Genomic DNA, 15566 nt, shown 5'->3' with positions numbered 1-15566 from the left:
GCCATGATCTTTCCAACCACTGGCCTTTGTGGATGCTGCGCCACTGATTCTACTTCTTCCCATCGTCACACCATCACCGGTCCACTACCAAGTCGCCTTTCACGTCATCACTTCCTCATTCTCTTGGTCTACCCCTTGGTCCACTTCTACCCCTTGGTCCACGAATTAGGTCAGGCTCTCTTGTAATCTATTCCCAAAGCATCTGTAATTCTTATTCAGAGGTCTTATGATCATCATATCTAGGTAATTGTATGACAAGTTTAATATCTATCTTTCCTACTGCTTTATCAGCTTCAATGGAGCAGAACACAAGTAGTTAGTCAATCCCCAGAGTAGTTAGTCAATAAATATACGTTGAATGAATAAAGAAAAGCAAGTTAATTCCAATAACTGACAGTCTCTCCAAGCTCTATTAGTGTAACTCTTGAGTAAGTAAAAATTAAGGAGAAAAAAGATGTCATCCTGTGCATATTAAATGAAATAATAATAAATTGCTTTGCACGTAATAAATACTCAATAAATACTAACATTTCCTTGCATGCTGAACAGTACTATCCATACTTACAATTGTTAAGAATTTATACTAAGCTTGAAACATTTAGAATAATTGCAAAGGCAAAATCTGTTGTTTAGGAACTTTAAAAGCTGAACACTTTCTAGGTACAGTATCACAGAAAAAAATACAGATCCCTTGCTATCATCCACACTCTGACTCATTGTGAGGCCTAAGATACATACTTCAACCCACTGAGTCCTACTTTTTTCTCAATGAATAACAGAAGATGAACCATGATCACCAATGTCTACATGTCAGTGATTCTAATTTACAAGTTTTCATATAATATACCATGATCTCTTCAAAAGCCACCTCCCTTTGCTTCATACTATCTCCAAGTAGCTAAGCTTTCTGCAGTGATACATGGAAAACTGCTCAAACTGTATTGGCTGCTAATGTTCCATAGGTTAACTAGAAAAACAAAGATTGAAACTCATTTTTATTTAAATGAATGGCTGGTGCGTAAAGCTTTTCAATGATGAACTGTACCCCTTTAAATAAATTAATTTAAAAAATAATGTAAAGCAACTTTTACGTGATAACCTATAACACGATTTCCAAAAATTTTGGTCAAACACCCCATAAGTTAAAAAACTTGCCCACACAGCACCAATATATGTGTATTCATTTATTTATTAATAGCTTACATGTGTACTCCCAGTATATTTACTGAAAGCTTTCCTAGGAGACACAGGCTTTTCTATTATAAGTATGGTTCCAACAAGAGAAAGTCCTGGGCTCACAGATTTTCTTTCTAGTGAGTAAAGAAAACCACATTCAAGTAAACAAATAAGTGAGATATAACTTCATTTTAGTGTAAGTGTTAGGATGGAAAAAAAAAGTTGTCATAATCCCTAAGCAAGTCTATTTTAGGTAAGAGTAGAGTAATAGAGATGGAGTATTTGAGGCAGAAAAACAGTAAATCCAAAAGCCATGATCTAGGGTAAAATCTGGGATATCTTAGAACAAGCAGATTAAGTCATTAAGAACTTCTATAAAAATAAATTGACTGCCATAGAGATTTCCAAATGTTTAGGAATCTAATTCTGAATTCTGTCTTATTAATTTGATTCCTATACCAAATAGGAACCGGTACAATTAGAGTTACCATATGTCTGGATATCTACCAGGTAGGAATTTCTCACTTTTTCCTTTTTATAATTTTACTGAATATTCTAAAAGTATATCATTTAAAATAAATTTTATGATAATTTACTCCAATGCATATATTTCAAAAAATTAAACTGAATGAATTCTAATTAAAACTATATAAAATTTATATATCCATTTTGGTAAGCCTATTTTCATATGAAGACATCATTTGAGAAAACAGTTTAATTTTTTTAAATTATTTAGGTCCTGTTTTCATTTTCTTTACCATGACATTTTTATTTTATTTATATATATACACATATATTTATATAAAAACAACTCAGGTTAAATATATCATGAATTTTAGTAGAAACAGTTTTATCACCTGTAGTTGAGAGTGGGTGATATAGACCCAGAAGAGGCTATAGACCCAGGCTGCCTGGATTAAAACTGGATTTGACATTTCCTCGCCCTGTGATCTTATATAAATGAATCAACTTTTCTCTGCCTATGTTTCCACAAATGGAAAAAAAAAAAAAGGTGATAATAAGCATACCCTTCTCATAAGGATTTAACAAGCTAATAAATGGACAAAGCTTAGAATAACCTGGCACAGTAAGTGCTCAATAAAGTTTAACTAGTTTATCATTATTTTAAAATCAGATGGTTTTCCAGTTTTATTTAATAAATGATCCAAAATAATGAGCTATATATCTGTGAAAAATAGTTGTTCACAATAGGAATATGAGACATACTATTACCTCTTTTATGTGAAACCCTTCTCAGGACATAATTTATTTAGAAAAGCATGCATTCAGCATCAGAAAAGCACATTCAGCATTTTCATACAAATAAGGAGCTATCAACCGTTGCTCAAGACTTATAAAGCCCCACATCACATTTCATGGCTTAGCAAGAAAAGTAAGTACAGGCCAACAGCTGTGCGCTCCCTCGCATTGGGCACCTTTACAGAGAAGAGGCACAGCACAGCTCCACCTGGGAGCCCTGGGGGGAGGTTTTCAGGCGTTTTTGCTCCCCTCCTTAAACTTTTTTTTTAAACTATTTTTACAATGTTTATTTACATAACCAGAATAACATAACATGTCTTTATAAATATACAATCAAATAAATTTTCATCTCTTTTCTAAGTTAATAGCAACTTTTTTCTCTCAGCTTTTTTCACTTTCTCATAATTGTGCTATGTCGTCCTTCATTTTGGAATATGCTAAGATCTTCAATAATTCTAAGATATATATTTAAAAACACTGGCGTATAAGCTTCAGGAAATTTAATAAAAACACATGAATCAAAGAATAAGATTAAAATGTCAACCATGTGGCTCATTTATGTTTTGCCAGATCAATCTTCAATTCATCATTCTTCAATTTGTGAAATATAAAAATTTAGATTCTTTGTGTCGATCAAGGTCACTTCTGCTGTATTTGCAGATGTACTAGGCAGATTTAAATTGCTATTTATATTTATCATTTAAAAAGTCACAGTCTTATGGACTCTGTGGGAGAGGGAGAGGGTGGGAAGATTTGGGAGAATGGCATTGAAACATGTAAAATATCATGTATGAAACAAGATGCCAGTCCAGGTTCGATGCACGATACTGAATGCTTGGGGCTAGTGCACAGGGATGACCCAGAGGGATGGTATGGGGAGGGAGGAGGGAGGAGGGTTCAGGATGGGGAACACATGTATACCTGTGATGGATTCATTTTGATATTTGGCAAAATTAATACAATTATGTAAAGTTTAAAAATAAAATAAAATTAAAAATAAATAAATAAAAAGTCACATAAACCATTAAAGTACAATATATTTCATTTAAAAGAGAAATTTTTTACTCTGTTTTAAAACAAAACACAGAATAGTTATACTAAACATAAGGTTAATTCAAGTTTTAATTGTTTTCACTATTTTACATGACATAGAATTTTAAGTAATTAAACTGAGGCTGATATTTGTTAATTTATAGCTATAACACACACTAGAAACAACAAAACACACACTAGAAATATTATCTCTCACTTATAAAACAAAAGTAAAAATCAAATCCAGTAAATAATACACTTATAAATAATGTCTTTCAGTCAAGACATAAACATCAATTAAACAAATCAATAACGATGAGAGGTTTTACAGGGAGATAAATGGATAAATATTTTAATTTTTAGTAATATGAACGAAGGCAAGATGTGATCAGTGGTAGAGGTGAGAATGGAATATAAAAGTAGTAAGTAAAATTCTTACTCTTAAAAGAGGAAAGTGTATTATTTTCATCACAAAATTGCACACTGAACTCTAAAAAGCAATGGGAGAAAACCAAAGCAAAACAGCTATTTTTTCAGAGAAAAAGGTGACAAAAATATATTAGATTACTTGGAAATATACTGAAATACAATCAGCAGTTTGAACATTACATATAGTAGAAGCATAAAGTAGATGATTTCAGTAAGTGGCTTTTCATACTCTGATTCTACTCATGGAAATATATCCTCTATAACATCTTCATAGTCCAGTCTTCCATCTTGTGTTTATGGTTTTCTTCACTATAATCGCTATTATAATTTTTCAAAATGCATTACAAAAAAAGAAATTATACTAGTTCGTAGCTACTACTTTTCATATTTGCCTAGAATAATTAAGTCCTTCAATGTTTACAGGGGTCAATCAAACTTGATATCATTGACAGAAACTTTTTTTCCATGTGATACATGATAGCTATCAAATACATTTGATTTGGGGGTTTAAACTGAATTTTAAAAAACTAAGACTGTCTATAGGATACAAGCGCTGTAGTATTAGTTTCAATTAAATTAACACCACATCGTGGTCAATTGCTGCAAGTTACAGTGTAGACCTGCATTTTAAATTTCACTCCAGTCTTTAAAACCAGGAGAGTTTCCATTAACATTATTACAAGAACCACTGACCTTTTTTCTCTTTTTTAAAAAACACCATTTCTTTTAAAATGTTATTACTCTTTTAAGGTCTCATAACAAGTGACAAGACTGCCATCTAGTGCTTTACGACTATTCCTATAACATTTTAAAGAGACAATGAGTCCTATATAATAGATGAGCTTCCAGTATGGTAGTCACTAAGTCACACGTGTCTTAAGTAATTAAAATGTGACTAATATGAATTGAGATTGCCATTAGTATAGTATACAAGCTGTATTCAAACACTTGGAAAAAATAAAAATAGGCCATTGATGATTTTTTATACTATGATGTTTTAGATATTTTGAATTAAATAGTATATATTATCAAAATTAACTTCACCTGTTTATTTTAATATTTGAGATATAGCTAGTAGAAAAATTTTAATTCTACATATGGCTTACACTAGGTTAATTTGGATAACACTGATCTAAAGAAAAATCATTTTAGTCTTAAATATAAAAGGCTTAAATATTAGTATATTCATTATTTCTAAAAAATGAAATGTAATTTATTTGTGTCCATAATTGTAACTAAATTACTCTTTGGGGATATAATAAACACTAAAATTTAAGAAGAATCAAACAGGAATTTCTAATTTTAAAAAGTCAGACAAAAATATGTCCCCATAAAATCCAGGATGTTTGAGAGAAGTAAATAAAATTCATGTGGAAAATATAGAGAACGAAGATAAATTAAAACAAATAGAAAATAGACAATGTGAACATCAGTAAGGACAATAATTGCAAGTGGACTGAAACATATTAAATATGCATGTGTCCATAAGTTTATGACACAAACACAGCAAACCGAGTTGCAACCTTATTAAGCATTCTTTATTTTGAAAACTGATATATTTTTAAAAAATGTATTAAAACTTTATCATGCCTTTCCCACGTGCCTGTAGCAATAAGTAAGCAAACGCCTCGCTCAAGGAAATTTGTTTTCACAAAAGTTTTCCAATCAAGAAATAAAGGAGTAAGAATACCAGTTTATAACCCCTAAATCAGTTGCAATCTAACATTGAGCATCAGTGTCTGCTAAGAACAAAAAAGAGACTGCGGGCATTATGTGCTTCAGTTACATGAAGAACACAAAACCACCTGTGAAAGTATTTCCTCCAAAATCATATCTAAATCTGATTAAACCTCTAAATCAGGGTTTCTCAACCCTCATGATGTTGAAATTTGAGTCAGATGATTCTTGGTTCAAAGGAGCTCTGATGTGTATTGTAGGACATGTATCAATAGCAACCTCTACCCACTAGAAGTCCACAGGCTCCACACGCCATGCCTACTTGTGATACATAAAAACCTCTACAAGCACTGTCAAATCTCCCATAGTTTACAAAAATATCTTACTAAGCAAAAATATCTTACTAAGTTTGGGGATTTTTATGCTACATTCTCAGTAAAATTATAAAAAATAATTAAAACAAGGGTTTTAGTAAGATTTACTTAATTGAATTAAGAAAATTCTTAAAAAAAAACAGAAGTTAAAATTGAACCACAAACTATACAGAAAATCATATTAAAAAGCAAACATAAATCAAATGGAGGCAAAAACAACAATTACAAACTATAAAAGAGAAGGACATCGCTAAGGCCAAAACCTAAAATAGATGAAAACAAAATCAGTGGAAACAGTGAATAAACCCAAAAGCCCACATTTATGTATGTGGGAAAAGAAGATGAACAACAACAAAGAATCTACCAATTTAAAAACCGCCAGATCCAGAGATCTCAGTTGAATTTAGTTAATCTTTGAAGTTCACTTCGTACTGTTTAACTATTCTTGTTTTAAAACATAATCTTGTCAAATTCATCTTTGAAAGTTATTACCATAGTTACACAAAATGAAGTTAGAAAAGAAAAACCACACTTAGAATGGCTAAAATGTAAAAGACTATACGAAGTGCTGAGAGATTTTGAAGAACTGAAATTCTCATACACTGCTGGTGGAAATGGAAAATAGTATAACCATTTGAGAAATCGTTTGCTTGTTTCTTGAAAGTTAAACATATATCTGCCATATGATCACTACCCAATAACAGGATCTTTCAGTACAAAATCAGTATTGCTTTTTAGTAAAACCAAAATTGCCTCCCAGAAAAATCTATCACAGAATTCTATTTGTTCAAAATTTAACCATAATGAAAAAAGATTGCATTAAAATCCAGCTGAGTTACTCAAATTTTGTTTTTTGTTGCATGTTTAAAATAAGATCTACTGTTGTTTTATTCCTCAGAGTGGAAAAAATGCACCAAATATTAATATAATTAGAGAATAGAGCAAAGAGACACTGACTTCCCTAGCAAAATATATGGAGCTATAAGATTCAAAAATAGAAATGATAAACTATTAATGACATTAGTTATTCAAAATGAATTTTATTACCTGTAAAATCACCTGAAATTAATAAAACAAACTAATTATCTAAAATAAAAAACACAAATACTTACAATAACATGTTCCTCTAAGTGGATTACCAACATAGCGATTTTCAGAGTCACATCTGTAGAAACACAAAAAAACTCATTTACTATTAAACAACAAAATTCAAAAGCTTCATGTTTTTCCTTCAAGCAAACAAGTAATTAAACTCTACATTCAAACATATTCAAAGCTATACTATTAATTAAAGTTTTAAAAGCAAATCTTCAAAAGAATTAATGTAGAAAGCCTATATACAGACATGAGTGAGAGAATAAGTGGAAAAAAACACACAAAAGGAATATAGAGGATGGGATAAAATTATGAATTAGGGGATATGTATTCTTCCTTAACACATGAGGAAGAATTTTCAAGTCTGGATAAAAATTTAAAGACATTTTGTTAGGTATGGGAAAGTGTGGGAATTCATAAATCATATCATTTTCTTACTTCTGGTAATCAAATTAATATATTTTCCAATTTTCCAATTCATCTGTATTTTTAAAAGACATCCTCAATTGGATCATGGAGAAAAGCTTTCTTTAAATCATTCAAGATTAAATTCAGGAGGTCAAACTTTTAAGTCTTGTAAGCAGATTATAACGAAACGGAAGAACACGTGAGCATTCAGGCTCAGGAATTCTAAGTTAAATTCTTCAAAAATATAGTTAACTACAACAGTAGGAGAAAATCCTAAGTATTTTGAAAATTTCTGAAGTTTGTATTTTTCCAATCTCTGTTTCCAGAATTCAGTTAAAATGACAATTAATGCCTAAAAGAAATATAGCTTGGTTTTGCATAATGCTACTTCTTGGAATGTCCTCCAAATTTAACTATTATAAAATATATACATGTGGGTAACTGAATAAAGTGCCTCAATATTAAATTATATGTAGAATTTTAAAAAGCAAGAAGGTTCTTCCAAAAACGTCTTTAGTTTTAATAGAGTCAATTAGAACCAAGAAATACATATATATTTTAATCGATGAAGGCCCAAACAGTTGAGAATAATAAAGTAAATAATCAGTTGCATTCTGAATGCATTTTTCAGTCATGCATAACTGCTAATACTTTGTATCCATGAAAAAAAAATGAAGTGAAGAGTAAATATTTTTCTACATTAACTACAAAATTATTATATAGCCCTTTATACCACTAACTTTATTCTCTGGAAAAAAGTATTTGGAATATAGGTTTTCTTCAGGGTATAGATGACTTCTCCAAAAGGTACTTTTTAAATGTGTGATATATAGTAGTTTTCTAGCTTTAGAAAATGATGAAAGCCATTACTGCTGGGTTAGCACTTCAGAATCCATACTATTCCTATATTTTCGTTCCTTCCTTTAGACTTAGCTCCTTAAATCCTACCACTTTATACCAAATATATACACACGCTAAAGGACTGATTTACAATACTGCTACAATTCCGTTTCTCTCACAAAAAGTAAACTTGACTTGTTGCAAATGGATAACTCAATACTGCACTCCCCTGGTGGCTCAGATGGTAAAGAATTTGCCTGCAATGCATAAGGCCAGGGTTTGATCCCTGAGTTGGGAAGATCCCCTGGAGAAGGGAATGGCAACCCACTCCAGTATTTTTGCCAGGAGAATCCCATGGACAGAGGAGCCTGGCGGGCCACAGTCCATCGGGTAGCATTTTCAAAATAGGAAAACATTCAACATAATACTCACTGCATTTTTATGCATGATATTCCTTACATATCTTACTGCCTAAATATTGAATAGAGGACTTTCAAGTTCTCATAGCAATTTAACATGACAAATGACAAGGGATTTCAAATACTTTTTAATTTATCAATGAGTTAACTTTAAAAGCTCCAACCCAAACCTATTTTCCAATATGGAAGTTATGAAGTTTTCATTCTTGTTATTAATAATTCATTTTTCAAATAATCAATATACTTATAACATGTATACCTTCAACATAATTTTGACAAGGAATACTTAACATTTTATTTTCTCTAAACACAAATTTTTTCAGAAGGATGAAATTATATGCTTCTGTTTAGGAAATGACTTCTCCTGGCTTTCATTACTCAAACTTAGAATTTTAAGATAAATAAGAAATTAACACGACCTTGACAAGAATAAAACTCAAAGGCTTTACAGAGTTCTTGAAGGTATCCAATATAAAAATGACATTCTCTTTACATTTTCAAACTCAAAACAGTAAATTAGAAACAACATTGTCTAAAAGATTTTATATCAATCATTATTGAAAATTTTTGAATGATTAAAAGTACTTTCAAAATATGAGCTGAGTTTAAACACCAGTTTTGGGCATTTTAATTTCAGATTTCATTTAAAGACTCGCCAGTGTTTACAAACAACTGAGGAAATAAATAGTTGCAAAGGAAACATATGAAATTTCAGACATAAAATTCAGCTGGAGAAACACAAAAGTAGATATAAATAAACTGAAAGACGTGCCTTGTTTTTCATTAGGCTATCTCAAGATCATCAAGTTGGAAGTTAATTTCAAAGATAATGGTTAATTTGATCTAAGAAAAATTCTAATGAGCTTTAAAGGAGCTAGAAAAGCTGATTTTAATGTTCACATGCAGGAATAAACATACAAAAATAGCTAGAAAAAAAAAAAAAAGAATAGCTAGAAGCAACAATGAAAGGAAGGGCTTTGAGGGAACCTAGACTGAAAAGACATCTCTGTGGGAGAGGGAGAGGGTGGGATGATTTGGGAGAATGGCATTGAAACATGTATAATATCATATATGAAATGAGTCGCCAGTCCGGGTTTGATGCACAATACTGGATGCTTGGGGCTGGTGCAATGGGATGACCCAGAGGGATGGTACGGGGAGGGAGGAAGGAGGAGAGTTCAGGATGGGGAACACGTGTATACCTGTGGCGGATTCATGTTGATATATGGCAAAACCAATACAATATTATAAAGTTAAAAACTAAAATTAAAAAAAAAAGAATGTACGAAGAAAACAAATGAAAGAAAAAAATTAAAAAAAAAATAAAATATACTCAACATGTATATAATTAAAACAATATGGTATTTGTACACCAATACAAAGATAAATGGTATAGAATAGAAATTCCAGAAATAGGTACAGCTACTATTTTCTAAAATTCTAGTGTATGATAAAAGCAGTGCTTTAAATGACTGGGGTAAAAAGACAGTCATCCTCTTACATAGTACTTGAGACAACTGGATAACCATTTGGAAAAATGTAAGATTAGATTCAATCCTCACACCACGCACACACACAAAACACTAAACATAATTATAGAAGTGCTATCCATCATCTTTGCTAAATTTTCTGGTTTAGAAGTAAGTCACATGTCCTCCCCATACTCAAGGAAAAGGGATTATACAATAGTGTGTGAAGACCAGAAGGCAGAAATTATCGGTAGTCACCTAAGGATCTGTCTACAATAATATTTTTGTTATACACAAAGTTTTTATGATAAGATATTTTGATACAATTATTTGAGAGATGGGTATGTACAATCTAATTCACATAATAAGTAATTTGAGAAGCTAAAAGTACTTGACTGAGGTCAAACTCATAAGGGGTAAAGAGAATATGAATGGAAAAGTATATGCATAAATAATTCTTCAAACCAATTAGTATGGTACTATATAGATTACATTAATAATAATTCAGTTATGTAAGCTAAGTAATGTTTTTAAAACTCATAATCTTTCTGTATAAAGATTAGAAACAAACATTAAAAGCCTTCAGAAGTCTTCTGCCTGGCTTAATTAAAAACATAACTTCAAAGTATTTCTGGGTCTAAGCAAAGAGATAATCATCCTCTATTCCCACTAAGCAAACAGCCAGACCTTTTTATAAAACAGGCTTAGGCTGAAATATTCATTAGGGACTTTGAAAGGGTAAATATTATCATTACATGGCACCTAAATAATGGTTACCATTTATTTATGTGATCATATTAAATCATAAATATCATTTTGAAAAAACAAAATATAAAACAATCCCCCATTTCTAAGTGTTAAAATATCACCTTTCATTTTGTTCCTACTTATATATATATATTTATATATATATATCTTACTGTAAGATACAATTTTTCTACTCAGAAGCTAAAGAAGGGTTAAATCTAATTGCTATAATTTGAAATATCAAAATATAATATTTAAAACAATTGAGAATCTGATAAATAAATTTATGTTTTTGTAAAAATTATGAAAGTTATACACAAAGCAAGACACACTTGCTTTTGTTTTGCTTTGCCTCTAAAGGGACTCATAAAAATCACATAAACAAAAAGATTATATTAAGTAATATCACAGTATCAATATTGATATCATACTTCTAAGACAATGTATCATAAACAAACAGTAAAAATTCAGACATGAATGTATGGTAAATCCTGAAATAGTAGGAAAGGTACACGTTTAAAACTGTAATGCTATTTACGGACTTGAGAGTCCAGTAATAATGAATAGAACTAGCCAGGTAATTAAAAACTACTAAAAAGACTAGGTTTGTTGTTTTTTTTTTAATACTTAAAAATATTGGAGAGCAAAGGGGTGAAAAATTACCAGGCCAAGATGCAGAGAAGGATAGAATCCCAGGATGCTGAACCATTTCAGGGGTCCCTATGTCTCCAATTATGAATGGGAACAGCATATCACAGAAAAGGACTGGAGTCCAGGCACACCAAAGACTGGTAAGCTTAACTCAAAGTATAATTTTAGGATTAAAGGCATCAAAAGGCCTTCCAGAGACTGCAAATCTACTTTGCATGCTAAATCGCTTCATCATTTCCAACTCTTTGTGACCCTATGGACGGTAGTCTGCCAGGCTCCTTTGTCCATGGGATTCTCCAGGCAAGAATACTGGAGTGGGTTGCCATTACCTCCTCCAGGGGATGTTCCCAACATCCCCTGGTTCAAACTTGCGTCTATTATGTCTCCTGTATTGACAGGAGAATTCTTTACCTTAGTGCCACCTATGAAGCCCAAATCTACTTTGACCCAACCTTATCCCAGAAAATCATGAAGATACTACTATTTTCAGGCACAAAGGAGAATTAAATTCTCTTATGATTTAAGTAAGCAATGGTCTCAAATTTTCTACAAACATATTTTGCCAATATGGCATCAATAAAAAATAACCAGGCACAGACAGGAATAGACAAGAAAGCAAGAACAGGAACCAGCAGAAACTAAGGATAATGGAAACAGAGCTGTGGGAATTTAGATATTACCTAGAAAAAGCCACTGGCTTTAAAATAACTATTAAATTGGAGAAGACAACAGGCAAGAATAAAAATCTGTCTAAATTTTGGAAACTATAAAAGGCAACTAGAAACTATTATAGATGAAGAATTAGAATTCAGTCTGAAAAACTAGAAAATAAAAACAAGCAAATGAAAACACGATAACCAAAATTAAGAACTGGATGGATGAGATTAACAGCAAACTATACACAGTGGGGAAAAAAAACAGTAAACTGAAAAATAGGTCAGGAGAGAGTGGAAAAATATGAAAAAGAAATAAAAGCTATGGTGTTACTGGCTCCGAAAGCAGAAGACAGAGAGAATGGAGAAGAAGACACATTTGAAGAGTGTTGGAAATTTCTGAAATGCCCAACATGGCAAATGAAAAATAATAACTTCAGCAATTACTGTAAAATTGGTAAAATAAAGAAAAAACTTAAAGTCAAAGAGTAAAAGAGACCTAGGAAGAAATTAAAAATCTAAATACCTTATTACTCTTAAATAAATTCAATAGTTTATATCTCATTTTAAAGATGTAATTAAAACCTTTCGACAAAGAAAAATCTAAAACCATCTGGTCACCTTGTTGATGAAGGTGAAAGAGCAGAGCAAAAAAGTTGGCTTAAAACTCAACAGTCCATGTTCGATGCACGATACTGGATGCTTGGGGCTGGTGCACTGGGACGACCCAGAGGGAGGGTATGGGGAGGGAGGAGGGAGGAGGGTTCAGGATGGGGAACACAGGTACACCTGTGGTGGATTCATTTCGATATTTGGCAAAACTAATACAATATTGTAAAGTTTAAAAATAAAATAAAATTTAAAAAAATAATTAAAAAAACCAAAAAACAAAAAAACTCAACATTCAGAAAACGAAGATCATGGCATCTGGTCCCATCTCTTCATGAGAAATAGATGGGCAAACAGTGGAAACAGTGTCAGACTTTATTTTGGGGGGCTCCAAAATCACTGCAGATGGTGACTGCAGCCATGAAATTAAAAGATGCTTACTCCTTGGAAGAAAAGTTATGACCAACCTAGATAGCATATTCAAAGTCAGAGACATTACTTTGCCAACAAAGGTCCGTCTAGTCAAGGCTATGGTTTTCCTGTGGTCATGTATGGATGCGAGAGTTGGACTGTGAAGATAGCTGAGTGCCGAAGAATTGATGCTTTTGAACTGTGGTGTTGGAGAAGACTCTTGAGAGTCCCTTGGACTGCAAGGAGATCCAACCAGTCCATTCTGAAGGAGATCAGCCCTGGGATTTCTTTGGAAGGAATGATGCTAAAGTTGAAACTCCAGTACTTTGGCCACCTCATGTGAAGAGTTGACTCATTGGAAAAGACTCTGATGCTGGGAGGGATTGGGGGCAGGAGGAGAAGGGGATGACAGAGGATGAGATGGCTGGATGGCATCACTGACTCGATGGACGTGAGTCTGGGTGAACTCCTGGAGTTAGTGATGGACAGGGAGGCCTGGCGTGCTGCAATTCATGGGTTGCAAAGAGTCGGACACGACTGAGTGACTGAACTGAACTGAATACAGGGAAAGATGAGGAAATTGCAAACAGAACCCCCCAAAAGCACTAACCATATGGAAAAGATTGATGTATTGGATTATATTAAAATTAATAACTTCTCTTCACCAATGACATACAAAACAGGGTGAAAACCTAAACCATCCCATGGCATTTACCACACGTATCATCAATAGAAGATAAGCATCCAGAATAGATAAAACACTACAAAAAATTAAGCAAAGGAGAACAGAATAGGGAAAAAAAAAATCACAAGAAATTTGAAAGAGCACTATTTCAGAAAAGAGAACTTCAACTGATGATTAAACACATAAAATTTTTTAAATATTAAGCATACTAAATCTTAGAGAACGAAAGAAGCACTTCAGTTCTTAAGAAAATGTAAATTCAAATTGCAACCTATCAATTATACATTCATCAGAATCCTTAAATTTAAAATGTCTTATAACACCAAGTATTGTCAAGAGTGCAGAGCATTAAGTAAATTCATACAGCCCTGGAAAGCATATAATTTCCAGATAGCAATTTTATAAGAGCTAATTCTCTAAAATTGAAAAAATGGGTGCCCAACAAAGACTATCAAAAATGTATGTACTTGTGAATCAAGAGACACATGAGAATCCTCTAAGCCCACCAATTTTAATGGTTAAAAGAAAGAAAACTATAATTTTCAATAGAAAAATAAAAGAATGATTAAATGAAGTGTGGTATAATCATATCATTGAAACATGTAAAATATCATGTATGAAACGAGATGCCAGTCCAGGTTCGATGCATGATACTGGATGCTTGGGGCTGGTACACTGGGATGACCCAGAGGGCTGGTGTGGGGTGGGAGGAGGGTTCAGGATGGGGAGCACGTGTATACCTGTGGGGGATTCATTTTGATATTTGGCAAAACTAATACAATTATGTAAAGTTTAAAAATAAAATAAAATTAAATTAACCAAAAAAAAAAAAAAGAAATAGCTTTATCTAGAAAGATGAATCTGTTTTGATTAATTCACTCATTGGTTCCTTTATGTGTTGATTTATTCAATCCATATATATTAAACCTTTTTTGCAGTTCAAAAAAAATATAATCAAATACTCTATGGCATTGAAAATATCAAATTATAGTTACATGGATGCAGTTATTTATTCTTTCAGGCCCCACAGTTTTCACAGTTCTTTCTATAACACAATGGCTTCTTCCAAGGTGAAATCCTTCTAGACTTTCAGGATGTTCACCTTATTAGAGTTCCCTTCCATAGCATCGACAATCCTTTTCATTGAGTCCTGTGTATAATGAGCCTTAAAGGTTCTTATGAGGCCCTGATCTAGAGGCTGAATTAGAGACATTGTGGGAGAGGGCAAGTAGAGCATTTGGATGCCTTCAGTATTGAAGTCGAGATGTGGGTGGCCCGGGGGCACAGCCCAATATCAAAAACAACTTTAAAAGGCAATTCCTTATAGGCAGACTTCCCTGGTGGCTCAGACGGTAAAGCGTCTGCCTACAATGCAGGAGACCTGGGTTCGATCCCTGGGTCGGGAAGATCCCCTGGAGAAGGAAATGGCAACCCACTCCAGTACTCTTGCCTGGAAAATCCCATGGGCAGAGGAACGTGGTAGGCTACAGTCCATCGGGCCGCAAAGAGTAGGACACGACTGAGTGACTTCACTATGGGCAGGGTACTTCCTGACTTTAGGAACAAAGCATCAATGAGACCAATTAAAAAAATATGTATATATATATTTTTATATATATATATATTTTCCT

The 15566-nt window shown here is 32.6% G+C and overlaps 1 protein-coding gene across 2 annotated transcripts in view; it reads right to left on the bottom strand.

Annotated features, from left to right (window-relative positions):
- ATRNL1 (attractin like 1) overlaps positions 1-15566 on the bottom strand; it is an 808308-nt gene that overhangs the window by 531474 nt on the left and 261268 nt on the right. For both annotated transcript variants that reach the window (XM_070780901.1, XM_070780902.1), the window contains one exon: positions 7061-7113. In XM_070780901.1, coding sequence (XP_070637002.1) covers positions 7061-7113 — 53 coding nt within the window. The remainder of the gene's footprint in view (positions 1-7060; positions 7114-15566) is intronic.

The sequence above is a fragment of the Bos indicus genome, chromosome 26 (assembly GCF_029378745.1).
Source record: "Bos indicus isolate NIAB-ARS_2022 breed Sahiwal x Tharparkar chromosome 26, NIAB-ARS_B.indTharparkar_mat_pri_1.0, whole genome shotgun sequence".
In the NCBI taxonomy this organism is placed as follows: domain Eukaryota; kingdom Metazoa; phylum Chordata; class Mammalia; order Artiodactyla; family Bovidae; genus Bos; species Bos indicus.
The sequence above is the reverse complement of the archived record's forward strand: the minus strand, read 5'-3'. Positions and strand labels throughout refer to the sequence as shown.